At 34.8% G+C, this 15881-nt stretch overlaps 2 protein-coding genes across 5 annotated transcripts in view; one reads left to right on the forward strand and one right to left on the reverse strand.

Moving 5' to 3' along the window:
- Positions 1-7408, forward strand: part of LOC107035939 — a 29866-nt gene extending 22458 nt beyond the window's left edge. For 2 of the 3 annotated variants that reach the window (XM_015253601.1, XM_015253603.1), the window contains 3 exons: positions 1052-1147; positions 1970-2071; positions 6062-7408. In XM_015253601.1, the coding sequence (XP_015109087.1) occupies positions 1052-1147; positions 1970-2071; positions 6062-6268 (405 nt within the window). In that variant the 3' untranslated portion in view covers positions 6269-7408. The remainder of the gene's footprint in view (positions 1-1051; positions 1148-1969; positions 2072-6061) is intronic. The other variant, XM_015253602.1, reaches the window with a different exon arrangement.
- A 1393-nt stretch (positions 7409-8801) lies between these two features.
- LOC107035945 (60S ribosomal protein L11) lies at positions 8802-13406 on the reverse strand. 2 transcript variants are annotated; one of them, XM_015253613.1, is made up of 4 exons: positions 13367-13406; positions 11857-12171; positions 10521-10668; positions 8802-8994 (listed from the first exon to the last, which is right to left on the reverse strand). In XM_015253613.1, the coding sequence occupies exons 1-4, from the start codon at positions 13370-13372 to the stop codon at positions 8867-8869; spliced, it is 597 nt and encodes a 198-aa protein (XP_015109099.1). In that variant the 5' UTR covers positions 13373-13406; the 3' UTR covers positions 8802-8866. The 2 variants fall into 2 exon arrangements, with proteins under 2 accessions (XP_015109099.1, XP_015109097.1); XM_015253611.1 differs by having other exon boundaries at positions 13361-13390.
- Positions 13407-15881: the final 2475 nt, after the last annotated feature.

Below are 15881 nucleotides of genomic sequence, written 5' to 3' on the forward strand. Positions count from 1 at the left end.
AGTTGTAATATTTTGGAGAATTTTTTAATCACACTTTTATCACATGAAAATGGCAGATGACTACATACCACTGTTTTGAAAATTGAGATACCTAGCTGTCACTTCCCATGAGGAGTTAGTGTTTTGTTATCCACCATGGAAAATGACAGCTAATAGATAATTTGCCACAGCGAATCAGATATTTGTAATTTCCACTTTTTTCAATTCATTCTGAATCTCAATTAAAAACGCTCTTTGAAAAAGTTCAGAATTTTTTCCATTTTTTTAAATCATTCTATCATAATTTTTGGGAATTTCTACTCATAATGCACCACTCAATTGACAATTTTGGATTACGAAAGATAAAAAAAAACCGGATAACATTCGAAAGATAGTACACCCGGGCCATCCATTTTTTCTTTCATTGACTAGTCAATTTTTTCAAAGTGAAAATCATCATTTTTCATGCAAGAGAAATAGTGAAATAATTCTTTTAGTGCATCAAAAACCAAGTTTTATATTTTTTTTCTTTTAGAAACGATTTTCATGGTTTTTTCTACATAAAAAAAACAACTTTGTAATTATAATTTTTTTAATACAGACGTATTTGGTTTTTTTGATGAATAAATTGATAAATTCCATCCAAAAAATCGATTATTTCTTTTTTGTTCATTTAGACACGATTTCTATGGATTTTTTCTAGATGAAAAAAATTACTTTTGCAATTTTTTCCCCAAATTACGAAGTTTTTACGATTTTTGATAAATAAAGTAACTAATTTCATTCAAAAAATCAATTGTTTTTTTTTCATTAAAGACTGCATTTTTTACATCTTTAAAATTGAAAATAATCATTTTTTATTGTAGAAAAATAGTTAAATAATTATTTTAATGAATGAAAAACCAAGTTTCATCAGCTTGTTCACTAAAAAAATCATTGTTATGCCTTTTTTGCACGAAAAAACTTAATTACGTAAATTATTTTATTAAATTGCGAAGTTTCGAGGTTTTTTAATTCATTCTAAATGTTAATTTGATGAATTAATTGTTGTTAATTAATGTTCATTGTTTAGATATTTGAGCACGCCCAGCAAGACCCACCCAAAGTAACTGTAGCTGAATTATTACAACAATTGAGCGTCACTCAAGCTGAATTGGAGAACATAAAGGTGAGTTGTCCATCAATTTCCTCTTGCTTCAACAAAAAAACGAGTAAAAACAGAAAAAACTCGTTGCTTAGTGCAATTGCAAGTAGTAACGATGGATGAATGAGATTAAAGAACGGAAAATACTGGGGAAGTCAATTTTACAGAGCGATTTAGCCCACCGAACTCATTTCCATCATCAAAACAAATTTATAGAAGTGAAAATTCTGGGAAACGTAGTACGGATCTATCTTGATAATGAGTGGCTTTAGGAAAAAATGTCAAAAGATTTTTTATGCAGAAAATTAAATTCTCTACGAAATTGCTTCATGCAATTTTTTTCTAAAATCACTTGCTGCACAGATAATTAGCCAATTAATGAGTGAAAAAATAGTTCGAATGAAATATAATATTTTTGTTAATTTTATAATCATCTTCACTAATTTTTTTTAGTAAAAAAAACATTTTTTAGGGAAATGTTTGGTGATATTTCTTCTAGGGCTGCTTATTCCCGAAAAAATTTCCAATTAACAAACCTTCAATTGTTACATTTGCCCACTTCACTCTAAAATCACTAGAAAAAAATTAAAAAAAAAAAAAAAAGAGTAAATAAAATACAAAAAATTAAAAAAAGAATATTAAAAATACCGCAAAATGATTTTAAAAATATTCTAATAATATTCTGCTTCTCCTGCCACCCACGACCTCTTAAATAACCAATTATTAATTGAATAGAGCCTCCACGATCACAGAAAACCCCGAAGATTGCGTGCCACGAGCTCTCGACTAACGAATTCTCTCACGTTTTTTTTTCTCTTTCTTTGGTCGCCGCTTGAAAAATTCCAGGGTACAAGCTACTTGCCACAACTTCACCTTTCAGCAGATCGTAGCCAATGTTTATTAAGCGCTCAGGAGGCTGTTTCTCTCTGGGTCCTTGCCACACGTAAGGTCGGTATTCCAGGAGCGGTAAAAGAGCAGCGAAAGGCCAAAATTACGTGAAACCAAAGATTCCTCAGCGATTTTCATGCATCCGTGAATTAAGGTGTTTCGTGTGAAAAGTCAAAATAATGAGACAATTTTGAAAAATTTATGGGAGAAATATCTGAGGGTCATGAGGGTCAAAATAAGGGTTACGGAGATCAAAAGGGTCAGATTAAGGATCATAAGGGTCAGAATAAAGGTCATGAGGGTCAAAATAAGAGTTACGGAGAGCAAAATAAGGGCCAATAAGGTTGGCGTAAGGGTCATGGGAGACAATAAGGGTCACCAGGGTGAGATTAAGGGTCGCAAGGTTCACGTTAAGCGTCATGAGGGTCAGAATAAGGGTTACAGAGGTCAAAACAAGGTCCAAGTAAGGGTCATGAAAGACGGAAGGGTCACGAGGGTCAGATTGAGGGCCACAAGGGTCAGATTAAGAATCATAAGGGTCAGAATAGGGGTCATGAGGTTCGAAATAAGGGTTACGGAGATCAAAATAATGGCCAATAACGTCAGTGTAAGGGTCATGAGAGACAGAATAAGGGTCACGAGGGTCAGATTAAGGGTTGCAAGGTTCACGTTAAGCGTCATGAGGGTCAGAATAAGGGTTACAGACGTCAAAACAAGGTCCAAGTAAGGGTCATGAAAGACGGAAGGGTCACGAGGGTCAGATTGAGGGCCACAAGGGTCAGATTAAGAATCATAAGGGTCAGAATAGGGGTCATGAGGTTCGAAATAAGGGTTACGGAGATCAAAATAATGGCCAATAACGTCAGTGTAAGGGTCATGAGAGACAGAATAAGGGTCACGAGGGTCAGATTAAGGGTTGCAAGGTTCACGTTAAGCGTCATGAGGGTCAGAATAAGGGTTACAGACGTCAAAACAAGGTCCAAGTAAGGGTCATGAAAGACGGAAGGGTCACGAGGGTCAGATTGAGGCCAACAAGGTTCAGATTAAGGATCATAAGGATCAGAATAAGGGTCATGAGGTTCAAAATAAGGGTTACGGAGATCAAAATAATGGCCAATAAGGTCGATGTAAGGGTCATGAGGGTCAGATTAAGGGTTGCAAGGTTCAAGTTAAGGGTTATGAGGGTCAGAATAAGGATCACGAGGGTCAAAATAAGGTTCACGAGGTAACCCTCGTGTTAGATAAAGGATCCAAATCAGGGTTACCAGGGTGAGATTGAGGTTCACAAAGGTCAAATTAAGGGTCCAAATAAGGGTCATGAGGGCCAGAAACTAAGGGTCACCAGGGTCAAAATAAGGGTCTCAATATCTCTCTATATTATAAAAATCCAAATCGATTTCTGGTGACAAAAATTTGGGTGACAAATTTGACAAAAAAAATTAATATTCAAGAAATGCTCAAGTGCACACTGAAATCGTTGCTTGGAAATTGAAAATTTTCGTGTTCAGGGATTGAATCTGGGCTCGAGAATAATGAGGCTCCCCTTACGTTTCACCACCCCGGGGAAGTACAGACGAAACACCTTAAAACTTGTCATCAGAAAGTCTGGGAAATTTCTGATTCGAAGCCCTGATCATGAATCATTGTAGAGAATTTAGAATAACAAATATAGACAAATTTCATTAGAAATATAACTGGATAAAATATATATACTGCATACCTATACCACCTGAACCCCTAAAAACCTTTTCTCCACCTTGAAATGAAGAAATTGATGACTGAATGAGTACTTCGAAGCTCGGATTCATGACCAGGATTTTAAACCGGAAATCCTCCTGGCTTTCTGATGAGTCTAGGATGAATGCCAAAATTTGCTTTCGAGTTTTTTTTTTATTGCAGTTTATTTCACCGGAATTGCACGCAGTTTGCAGATTAATTGATTGCCTCCGTCATCCCCTCACGTTTATGAGTTCCTTTGTATCTCATAGTTTTGTACATCAGAGCTTCAATGTTCTTGAGATTTCTTAGGAAGTTCTACCAACACTTGAAGGGCCCAAAGAAGTTTTTAACAATTATTTTTACTTCCCAGTGGACGTCTTGAAATCGTTGATTGTAATAATCTTCTAATTTTAGAAATTATGATTCATTGAACTCAACATCGCCTTAATGTTGGCTGCCAACATTGAGTCAACGTTGCCTCAACATTGAGCCAACGTTGCCCCAACATTGAGTCAACGCTGACCCAACATTTAGCCAACGTTGGCAGTCGACATTACTGGAACGTTGGCAGCCAACATTGGCCCAACGTCGGTAGCCAATACCGGCCCGACATTGGCGGCCAACATTGGCCCAACGTCGGTAGCCAACGCCGGCCCGGCGTTGGCAGTTAACATTGGCCCGACGTTAGGAGCCAACATTGGCCCAGCTTCGGTAGCCAACACCGGCCCGACGTTGGCAGCTAACATTGGCCCAACGTCGGTAGCCAACACCGGGCCGACATTGGCATCCAAAATTGGCCCAACGTTAATATTTTTTACCTTTCCCTAAATATTGGTTTCAAAATAATCGACCTCGATCAAGATGGCATTGGGAAGAATATTTTAAATTTCAATTGGATTAATTTAAATTAATTATATTACTTTAAAAACAATCGGTCACACACATATCCAGACATATCCTGACACAAAAAATTGGATGTTTCAGTTTTGACGAATACAATGCTTCCATTCGGAAGAAAAATTCAAAACTTAAATTTGAACAATTAAAAAACTTATAGTCAAAGGCAAAAATCTAAGAAAATTCACATTTCGTATACGAAGAAGTTGAAAAAAAATTCTAGGCCTTTTGAATGTTGATGGCACCGTCCAAGAAACCCCAACAAAATTATATCTTTCGAGGTACCCACCATTATCAATAACTGGCGAAATCACCCCCTTAGTTCCTCAATGTGAAAATTTTGATACTTGTATTATTATTACTAGTATTACTTTTGACCAGGAAAATTAATTTTTTTTATGGATTATGTTGAGAATCACGAGCGTTGCGTCATGAGCATGAAATCAGATCTGTAGATTTTCTTTTTACAAGTCTCTGTGCGTTCTATCATTGCATCAGACAGCGTACTGTACGAGCACACGGAAGAAACAGCCTCTCTTCAATTTGTTTTTCTCATTGTGATATTTATTAATGTGATGCTTTACGCATATTATTATTATTGGTTTTTAGTTATTGTTCATGGCTTTTCGTGTTTTCAGATGATTTTCTCTCATGCTTATGTGTCTCTAATCCCTGAATGCTTAATGGAATTGTAAATTATGTTTTTTGATTGATGGAATTTTAAATTTTTTTCGTTTCGTTTTGTTGAAGATTTGAATTTTATTTGTTGAATAGAAAATTTGGAAAAGTGAAGACTGGTGAATGAGTGAAATTGATGAATTTTAATTGGTCAATTTGATGTTCTAGTCATTTATTTTTATGAATATGAAAATTGTTCTTTCAGTGATTTTCCATGGCTTTTGGTGTTTTGAGATGAATTTTTCTCAACCTTCATGTCTTGAATCCCCAGAATTCTTGATTGAATCATTAATTTTATTTTTCAATTCATGGAATTATATAATTCTTTTTTTTTCTTTTTTTTCATTTCGTTTTGTTGAAGATTTGAATTTTATTTGTTGAATAGAAAAGTTGAAGAAGTAAAAACTCCACTGCTTCCTCATTTTTCTGTTCATTTGAAATAATCTGATGGTTTTTAATTGGTCAATTTGATGTTTTATTCATTTATTTTTATTTTTATAAAAATCGTTTTTTTAGTGATTTTCCATGGCTTTTGGTGTTTTGAGATGAATTTTTCTCACGCTTCATTTCTCGAATCCCCTGAATCCAATGAATTGAAATACTTTTGTCTACAGTCTTGATCAGCATTTTAATTTCACTTCTTAAATAGAAAAATTGAGAGTGGAAAATCCTTTCCTTTCACAATTTTTTCGTCACTCAAATTAATTAAAATTAATCCAATCAGTGGATTTTAAGTAACAAAATCAATGTTCCTAGGCGATGTACCGAAGAATCGTCGAGTCAAGGAAGAAAGGAACCCTCGATCCCGAGATAACCCTTCAGTTCCTGAAATCCGCTATCTACTACTTCCTGACTGACAAGGAGAATCATCACGGCCACCTGAACGCCATTGAGAGTATCCTCGGCTTCACCGACAACGAGAAACTTCATATCGATAAGATATATCGATCAGCAAGAAAATAATCCCTCATTGTCAACCGCAAACCCATCGATTCCCTCCATTTTCAGTAATTTCAAAACAATTCTCTCAGAAAAGAGATCAATACAGCAGTCGATTTTTCCAACAAATTCACTTAAATCTCGATATCTCGAGAACCCGAAGTGATCGACGATTGAAAATGGTCTTATCAGATGCCCAGGGAAATTTCCGATTCCGAACTCTTGTCATGAACCCATTTTGCCCCATTGTTGTTTAGAAGCCAGCTAAAATACGTTTTCAACCCCTAGAGACATTTTCTCCGTAATCTCTGGAAATTGTGGGGAAAAATGGGTTCATGACCAGGGTTTGGAACCGGAAATTTCCCCGCTTTTCAATGAGCCCACCCCCACCTCCGGATCTTTTCCAGTTCCTAAGAAAATTAAAATGAAAGATGAGAAGGGAATCCCAAAAATTTAGAGAAGTGAATTTTTTCGTTTTTCCGAGGAAAAAAATAACAATTACAAAGGGTAATGAGTAATTTTGCTTGCTGTTACCCGTCTTGCCCCCCCCTGAAGTATGCTACAATGACCAGAGCTTATCAATGGACTGATTACAGGTGGAAATTGTAGGGGAATTGCTTAAACAATGGGAAAAACAGTGAAATTCCACGTTTTAAAGATTTTTGTTGTGAATGCATTTTAGTTCAATTTATTTAATTAATTGATTATAATTACACACTTCCTGCAGATGGCTCATTGCTGACTTTATTTTTTGTTATTATCGCCAATCGGCCGATTAATTATGCAGTTAATTAATCAGTCGATTGAGAAATTCCTGGATTATTTTGTTTAATTCATTTCGCGAATTAAATTTTCATGAAATTCCTAGGGATTCAGAGCCACTTCCTAATTTATTAATTGATAGTATTCAAAATGAAAATGGTCTCATCAGATGCCCAGGGAAATTTCCGATTCCGAACTCTTGTCACGAACCCATTTTGCCCCATTGTTGTTTAGAAGCCAGCAAAAAATACGTTTTCAACCCCTAGAGACATTTTCTCCGTAATCTCTGGAAATTGTGGGGCAAAATGGGTTCATGACCAGGGTTTGTAACCGGAAATTTCCCCGCTTTTCAATGAGCCCACCCCCACCTCCGGATCTTTTCCAGTTCCTGAGAAAATTAAAATGAAANTTTATTTAATTAATTGATTATAATTAAACACTTCCTACAGATGACTCATTGTTGACTTTATTTTTTGTTATCATCGGCCAATCGGTTGATTAATTATGCAGTTAATTAATCAGTCGATTGAGAAATTCCTGGATTATTTTGTTTAATTCATTTCGCGAATTAAATTTTCATGAAATTCCTAGGGATTCAGACCCACTTCGTAATTTATTAATTAATAATATTCAATCGTCTACTGGATAGTCGGATTGGCAATTATATCAGTAGAATTTTAAGTAGAATTTGTTCATCGAATTAATGCTAATTATCAGGGTTTCTGGACAATTGGAAATGAATCAAATGAGGAAAAAACGGTTTGAAAAAGTTGATTCATTATTTTTTCAATTGATGAGAAACTCTGAAAGCAGTAGAAAATTTTTAAAAATGAACTTTCGCTTTACGATGTCGTGTTTACAATTTTTCTCAACTCATCATCGATTAATTGAGAGATGCGAGGGGTGAATAAAATATCGAAATATCTTGGGTAATGATGAAAATATCGAAACTAGAGTTAAGGGGATTATTTATGAAATTCTAAGATTACTCGTGGATTTATGAAAATTCAAGATAGTTTATCGATCTTGAAGGACAACTGCTTATAGATCCTCCCTTATAGGGTAAACAGATGGAGACTGAGGGGAAATATTTTGCCTTTATATCAATGTGAATTAAATAATATAAATAAATGATGAATATTAATAAAATGTGTGAAGAAGTTGAATTAAAATTCAGTGATTGACCAAAATTATTGTTTTTATTATTGTTACATAAGATTAATTTCCATGGAATGCTTTGATTTATTGCTGATATATCATGAAAAATTATTAGTTGATTAATCAATAATTAATTAATTGATGGAAATATATTTTTCTGCGGCTTTGTTCGACATTTGAATTTCCTTTGTTGAATTCAAAAATTGAAAAAGTTAAAAATTCTCTACGATCTTATTTTTTTGTTCACTTGAAATAATTCGAAGGAATTGATTAATTCCATGTTTCATTGATTTTCTATCGTTTTTAATAATATAAATAAATGATGAAGAAAATTAAATTAAAATTCAGTGACTGAGGAAAATTATTAATATTTTCATTACTATTACATAATATTAACGTCCATTGAACTCTCTCTGATTTACTGCTCATAAATCATGGAAAATCACTGGCTGATCAATTAAAGTACCAATTAAATCAATAAATTACAAATGAAAGTTGGAATTAGCAATATAAATTACGTCGAAATTGAGTGCAATTAGCAAACGATTAATTGCAAAATAACGTAAAAACGCATGTGCCATTTTCATCAATTAAAAATGAGAATTGGGATAGGGATCAACGACTAGTAGACATTGCATTGAATTTTTTTTGCTTTTTATTCATTTTTTCTATGTCAAATAGTAATATACATTACTTCGAAATTCACTTCTTGCCAGCGAGGATGATACCGTCGTACTTCTGCTGGAACCACTTCATGGCGTCTTCCTTGGTCAGTCTGTGGGGGAAACCGACCTTGCCGGTTTTCCTTCTTCTGTGGGCAACATTGAAGCCTGAAAAGAAACATTGAATCGTCATTCACCAAATTTCATTGAAGAAAAAAAAAAAAAAAAACTATTAATGTAATATTATTATTTCAATATTATTTTATCATTATTATTTTATAAAGATTGTCATTGCAAAAATATAATTCACTAAGTTCAGACGTATTTTATTTCGCCTAATTAGTTAATTTACTTATAATTTCTTGACTGCTCTAATATTTTCAAACAGATTTTTGTCGCTCCAATTGAGTAACACACCCAGTAGATATTGTGGGCATGGGTTGCAAATATGGAGCTTTCGATCTAGCACATGTTTATTGAAAAATAAATGTAGAAAATTGTTAATGGTGACAATCCTCTACGATACCAGAAATGTGCAGAAACAATTTTTTCAGGATATTCAGTGAATATCTCTCAAATTACGAGGGCAGAGAAGGGCAAAATGAAACACAATTTAGCAAAACTCAAAAAACGAGTTTTTGTTGTTAAAGTAGTATGGTCACGGATCAATTTCCACGATTAAAATATGAAATAATTTTTTTATGAAAGTTAATATCAATAAAAACCTCCTGGTGCAATTTGTGGTACATTGATCGTTTAGTATGGTTGATAAGAATTAATGAAAAACTAGATTTTAACACAGAGTCTTATGGGCAAATCACATTTTTGGGTGGTTTTTATGATAAATGCAAGACTAAATTATTTAAAAAATACCAAAAAAATCGGGGAAAAAAACAAAAATTTACGACCATCGATGAAAATTATTGACCGGTTGGGACTTTAGTTATAAATAATTTCTGCTCCTCGGTGTTCGGAAATTGCGTGTCGAGTAGATGCGGCAACGACGCGTTAGTGGAGTGGGGTCAAGCGGGCATTTCAAATCTCGTTTTCCCTACGCTATTAAGTTACAGCGTTGCCACATATAAAAGGCTAGTCAAAGGAGGTACATTATTTGACTAATAAAGGAAAAATAATAAAAATAATCGATTAATTCTTATATTCATAAATTTTATAATTCACAAAGAGAATTTTCAATTATAAATCATAGTTTTTTGATTAATTTTTCTGGATTTTCTTGACGGACACTCAACGATCACTTTGGAGTGACCATACTACTTTAATTGAGGGCCTAGCGACTCTTAAGGATGTTGAGAATTTAGGGTAAAAAAATCTTGAATTATACTAAATAGTAAATTTCTAGTTTTTCATTTTCGGAGCCACTTTATGGAGGGAATTTAACAGAACAGCATGCAATTCCTTTTCATTGGTGTTAAAATTACTATTTTAAACCTAATTGATAATTTTGAAAGTCTTGGGGTTATTATTACTGGAATTTTTTTCCTGAAAACTCTCTCTCCAGACAAAATTCAATAATCAACAACTGATTAAAATCGAAATTATGATTGTTCAGTGGATTAATTATTTAATGGATTTAGTTACGAGAAAATGTTCTCTTCCATTCTGCCTATAAATTCATTCTCACCCGAAATATTCTCCCAATAACTAAAAATCACTCTAAAAATATTTATTCTCACCTGGACGTCCAAGAACAACGTAGAAGTCAAGACCGTAGATACCGATGCTCGGGTCGTACTTGATACCCAAGTCGATGTGTTCCTGAATACCGAAACCGAAGTTTCCAGTACCCGAGAAGTTCTCCTTCCTCAATTCGTACTCACGAACCTGAAAAAGGCCAATAAATAAATAAATGAGGTGCAGCCTTCCAGAAAAACCCTACTGAGACCTCTCATTGAATCTACAATTCAGAACTTTTTTAAATTTTTAATTAGGGTCAAATGGTCTTGAGGGTCAACCGTTTCTCAAGGACGTGCACCCTCCCTCTCTCTTTTAGCACTATTTAACTATTTAACACAATTCAGGAAACTTTTTTTGTTTGTAGTCGAAAGTCAAATGGTTTTGAGGATCATTTGACCCTCAAAGACCCTCGAACTCGTGTAGGTGTTGGTCTCCCGATTGACCACAAACTCAACCAGAATGTTTTCATTCATATTAACTGACATTTAAAATTTATTTCAAATTTTAGTCGTCAAAATTAAAGTTATGTTTATACTACTTTAAGTAAGGCGGTTTTCATGAGTGCGATCGTCTTGCGTCGAACTTTCATGAAGCCCGCCTAACAATCAAAAGAGAATTGAATATCATTCTATGAAATATGGATAAACGAATCATAATTATCCAAATCATTTAGGTCAGAGGAGAATAGAATAATTCAACTTTCTTAATATAGTTGATTAGAATTAATAGCTAGAATTATGAGATTATCTCACATTTTTGACGTTAAGGATAGGAGAATCTGAATGCAATATAGTGAAAATGATGATCGATTTTTTCACTTTGAACAAATAATATTAATATCCAAATACAAAATTTCTGATATGAATAAAAAGAAGCTGTCACTCAATATTCCAAATGAAGTTTCAATTTTTAATTTGGTGCTGAAAACACGAGACGACAACATTCTAAGCACGAAATTATATTGATGAGATGAACAACAGATTAATTGAATTACCGTGTGAACTAACTAAAAATTGATAACAGTGTGGGCACGCACTTTTACCGAATATCAACAAACATTGAATACCAGAAATTCACACTCTAAAGTGTGTTCTAGAAGGAATTGAATTGTAATTATGATTAAAATTTTATTCAGTGAGCATATGAATTAGAACATGAGCAAATCATTCATTGTAATATGAAAATTTAACAGCTGATAAATTGGGATACACGATTTTCCTCGGTCGTATTGCTTTTTGCAGTGAGAACGATTATAAATCGTCATTTGAAAAAAGGAATATCGAATCTGACAGGAAAAGGGCATCAATAGGAGTGGCTAGTATTACTTTAATTTACCTTGAGCCCACGCTCGAGAATTTCCTCGGCCTTGGCACCACGCACTGTGCAGTGGACGGCGATTTTTTCGTTACGACGAATACCGAATGATCGGACAGTGTAACGTGCCTTCGAGAAGACTGGCTGCTGTCCAGTCAACTGCTCGAGCACCTTGGCAGCACGTGTCAGCCTGTCACCAGACTCACCGACGCAAATGTTCAGGCACAATTTGCGAATTCTCACTTCACGCATCACGTTCTTGGCGGCATCTTTGGGTTCTCTCTTCGTTTTGTTCTTCTTTGCGACTTGCTTAGCCGGGGCTGCCGCCTTTGCGTCCTGCAGGGAGGAAATTTAAGAGTATTAATTTTGGAGTGGAGAAGGTGCTGTCGGGCGCACGAGGATTTTGGTGATGGGGAAATGTTTTTGAATAATTTAAAAATTAAAAAGGGCTGACCACATTTCAGGGAAAGAAGAATTGAACGAATCTTTGTCTTTAACAGTCGATATCTCCTGATCAAATGGTTCGATTTTGATTTGTCACGACTCATTTTCAAGATTGAAAAAATATCTTGAGAATGAAAGAAAAATAGGGGAATTCCATTCTGCCAATCTCGAATTATTCGTGGTTAAAGACGATCCTTTTTAATTCTTTTCCCTAAGTTGAATTCAAGAGGTTTAATTGTTGATTACCAATTATCTCGGTAATAAACGACTCTAGACAAAAATGTCATTGAACATTTTTTTTAGAAAATTCAATTCTCTATAAAAAATATTCTGGGGCATTTTTACCTAAAACCAAGCATTAACGAGATAATTGAAGAAATAGTAAATGACGAAATCTCTGAAGACCAAAATAAGATCAAAATAAGTTTTTTGCAATCGTAAATTGTTCGATTATCTCACTAATCAGTAATTTTGGGGCAAAATGTCATGGAACATTTTTTATAGAGAATTAAATTTTCCACAAAAATGCCCTATGAGTTTTTCCTCTAAAAACACCCATTATCCAGATAATTTGATCTTTATTCAAACAAGAAACATCAAGTCGTTCTGTTCTCTCCTGTCACGTTTTACCACTTCACTATTTTATTTTATTAATCAATTCTTGATCATTTGAAATTGTTTGTGAGGTGAAAAAAAAGAATTGAGGAGTGAAGACTCCAGACATGATACATCAACAATTTTTTCAACTTCTCATAATTTTCCTTAAACAATATAAGTTCTTGAAGCCCATCGAATGCAATTCGAACGTTTTTACATTAACAAACAAAATTTTCAACTAAACAAACTCATTGTTAACTCGGAGGTTATTCCCTCCATGCGTGGAAAAACAGGAAACCGTAACCTCCAACACCTGTCATTAATCCCCGATTTTTCAACATTTTTCAAGCCACAAAGTCACAAATATTGTCACAGAACAATAAACCAACAATCGAATTTCAACATCAGCTATTTAGTTTTCATTTATTTACGGGGATTGTCTGGATTTTGACGGATTTATTTTTGTTTCATTTAATAGACGTACACTCACCGCCATCGTGGAGAGAAAAGGAAATCCTCCGCTGCGCGACCTATCGAAAAAACGGGACAACTACAGGCTTGTGGGTGAAACCCCATTGGTGGATATTTCAGCCAATCAAATGTGTTCATTCAAATTTTGGAAATTTTCAACTCTGTTGGTGGTGACCCCTGCCGCTATTATAAGCTACTAATTTTTTTAAATAATTTTAGGATCGAAAAATTGAACACAAAACATTTTTTAGCTATTTTCAAGTATTTTTTGTTTTTCATCAGTTTTTATGTATTTTTTTATTGTTTAATTTTTTTTACAATTCAGGCAATGAAAAGTTTAAATTAAACTGTTTAATAGCAAAATATATCTCAGAATTGTCATGTTCAAATTATTTTTTACTTGAAATGAAACAAGGGGATAGTTGTATTTTTTTTATAAATGAGTATAGTTACTGTTGCGAATAAATTAGCAATTTGCTTCCGAATGAGTTCTCTTTGTTTAAATTTTTATTTCACTATTATCTTCTTCTATTTTTTCATGTCATAGTACTATCATCAATCGAAATATCCTCAAAATTTTGCGTATTATTTCGTTCTGTCAAATACTTCTACATTCAGACCCTCTCAAGACTCGAATTCGTTTTCAGTCCGGGTTTAATCAAGGTTCAATCAAGGTTTTAATCAGTGTATAGCCGGAATTTAATCAGGGTTTATTCAGAATTTAGCCAGAGTTTAACCCAGGTTCTGTCAGAAGTTAGTCGGGAGCATGAATCAATATGAATAAGTATTCAACATAATAGACTGCTGCCTGAGTTTAATAGAGATAGAGATTTCGATATAAAAAGCTCATGACGGTATTGTGTAACTTGATAAGCAATGATGCTGTTCTCATAATTTTTCAACTTGATTAAGAAGCCATTGAAATATACTTTTCAAGCCCTGATTTAATTGCTTTTACTGATGATTCTATCAGTAATCATGAAAAAACCGATTTTCTCTTTTAACTCGCATAAACAATGTGCTGTAACTCAACAACCAATTGTGCGACCCCCATCATATTCTGATAGAATCAAGAGTGTATTGTTATCAATTTTTTGAGCCTCGACTAACTCCATTTTGATGACAATTTTTTGAGTGATCGTAGATTCCATTCGGAAGCAGAAAAAATGACAAAAAATTAATGGTTTTGATATTTACTGGAATAATGGGGCAAAGTGAGTTATAATCATTACTTTCATTTTTTTATAATTGGAAAGATTTCATAATCAAGTGAATGCGTGGCGAATTGATTTGTTTAATGACTCAATGGATTTATTTATCTCGCCCCATTCGTTCTGAATTGGTAAATAAACAGTTTGTGGGCGCCCTGTATTTACTTTATTGAATTGAATTGAAGTGAAGACGCTCTCGTGACCGTAGCGCGAGCACTCGACGGGGGAGAGTGAGTGGGTCAGTACGGAACGTAAGAGATGCTTGTGAAACCCTCTTGGTCTCCGGAGATGTGCAAGCATCATCCCAGGTACATTAATGCACATGAAGATCCGGTGGAGAATCTCGCCAACGTCAAATGGACAATTACTGAACCCAATGAACTTGAGAGATCCCAACTCTTTTCGAAAGACAATTCAATCAAAGTAGCTCTAGCCTTTCGACGGGTTGCGCGCTTGGAGATGCAAAATGAATCTCATTTTTTAGATCGCGTCATAGGACCAAACAAGTGGTAAATTGCTTTCGTCACGATATAGTTAGTATATTTTTGCTAATAAATTAGAAAATTTTGCTCTGAATGGAATTTCTACGATGATGTATTTTAAATTGAAATCAACGTTGTCCCAACATTGTCTCAACGTTGGTTACCAACGTCGGGGCAATGTTGGTGGCCAACGTTGGGACAATGTTGGCTACCAATGTCGGAACAATGCTGGCTACCAGCATTGAAGTAATGTCGGCTGTTAGCACTGAGGCAATTTTCGCTACTAACGTTGGGGCAATGCTGGCCATCAACGTTGGGGCAATGTTGGCTACCCACGTTGGGACAATGTTGGCTACCAACGTTATGACAATGTTGGTTGTCAGCTTCAGGCAATATTGAATGCCAATGTTGGGACAATGTTGGCAGTCAACATTGAGGCAATTTTGGCTGCCAATGCTAGGACAATGTTGGCTACCAACGCCGGACCAACGTTGGCTACCAACGTCGGGCCAGCGTCGGCTACCAGCATCGGGCCAACGTTGGTTGCCAACATCGGACCAACGTCGGCTACCAACGTCGGGCCAACGTTGGCTACTAGCGTACAGCCAACGTTCACTACCAACGTCAGCTACCAACGTCGTGTCAATGTTGGTTGCCAACATTGGGGCAATGTTGAATTCCATGAATACCTGAATTCAATTTAAAACATATCTTCATAGAAATTCCATTTGAAAGTAAATTGCCAATTCATTATCAAAAATATATTGCCCATGTTGTGAGAAAAACAATTTCCCCCCTGTTTCGCGCACAATTGCTTCACACAACCCAATAAATCGAAAAC

The sequence above is a fragment of the Diachasma alloeum genome, unplaced genomic scaffold, assembly GCF_001412515.2.
Source record: "Diachasma alloeum isolate Michigan unplaced genomic scaffold, Dall2.0 Dall_scaffold_00202, whole genome shotgun sequence".
NCBI classification, from domain to species: domain Eukaryota; kingdom Metazoa; phylum Arthropoda; class Insecta; order Hymenoptera; family Braconidae; genus Diachasma; species Diachasma alloeum.

Coding starts and splice junctions, on each gene's coding strand:
- LOC107035945 (XM_015253611.1), bottom strand. Junction 10,669..11,856: donor TTCTCGAGCGTGGGCTCAAG/GTAAATTAAAGT, acceptor GGCCTTTTTCAG/GTTCGTGAGTACGAATTGAG. Junction 8,995..10,520: donor CGTTGTTCTTGGACGTCCAG/GTGAGAATAAAT, acceptor GTTTCTTTTCAG/GCTTCAATGTTGCCCACAGA.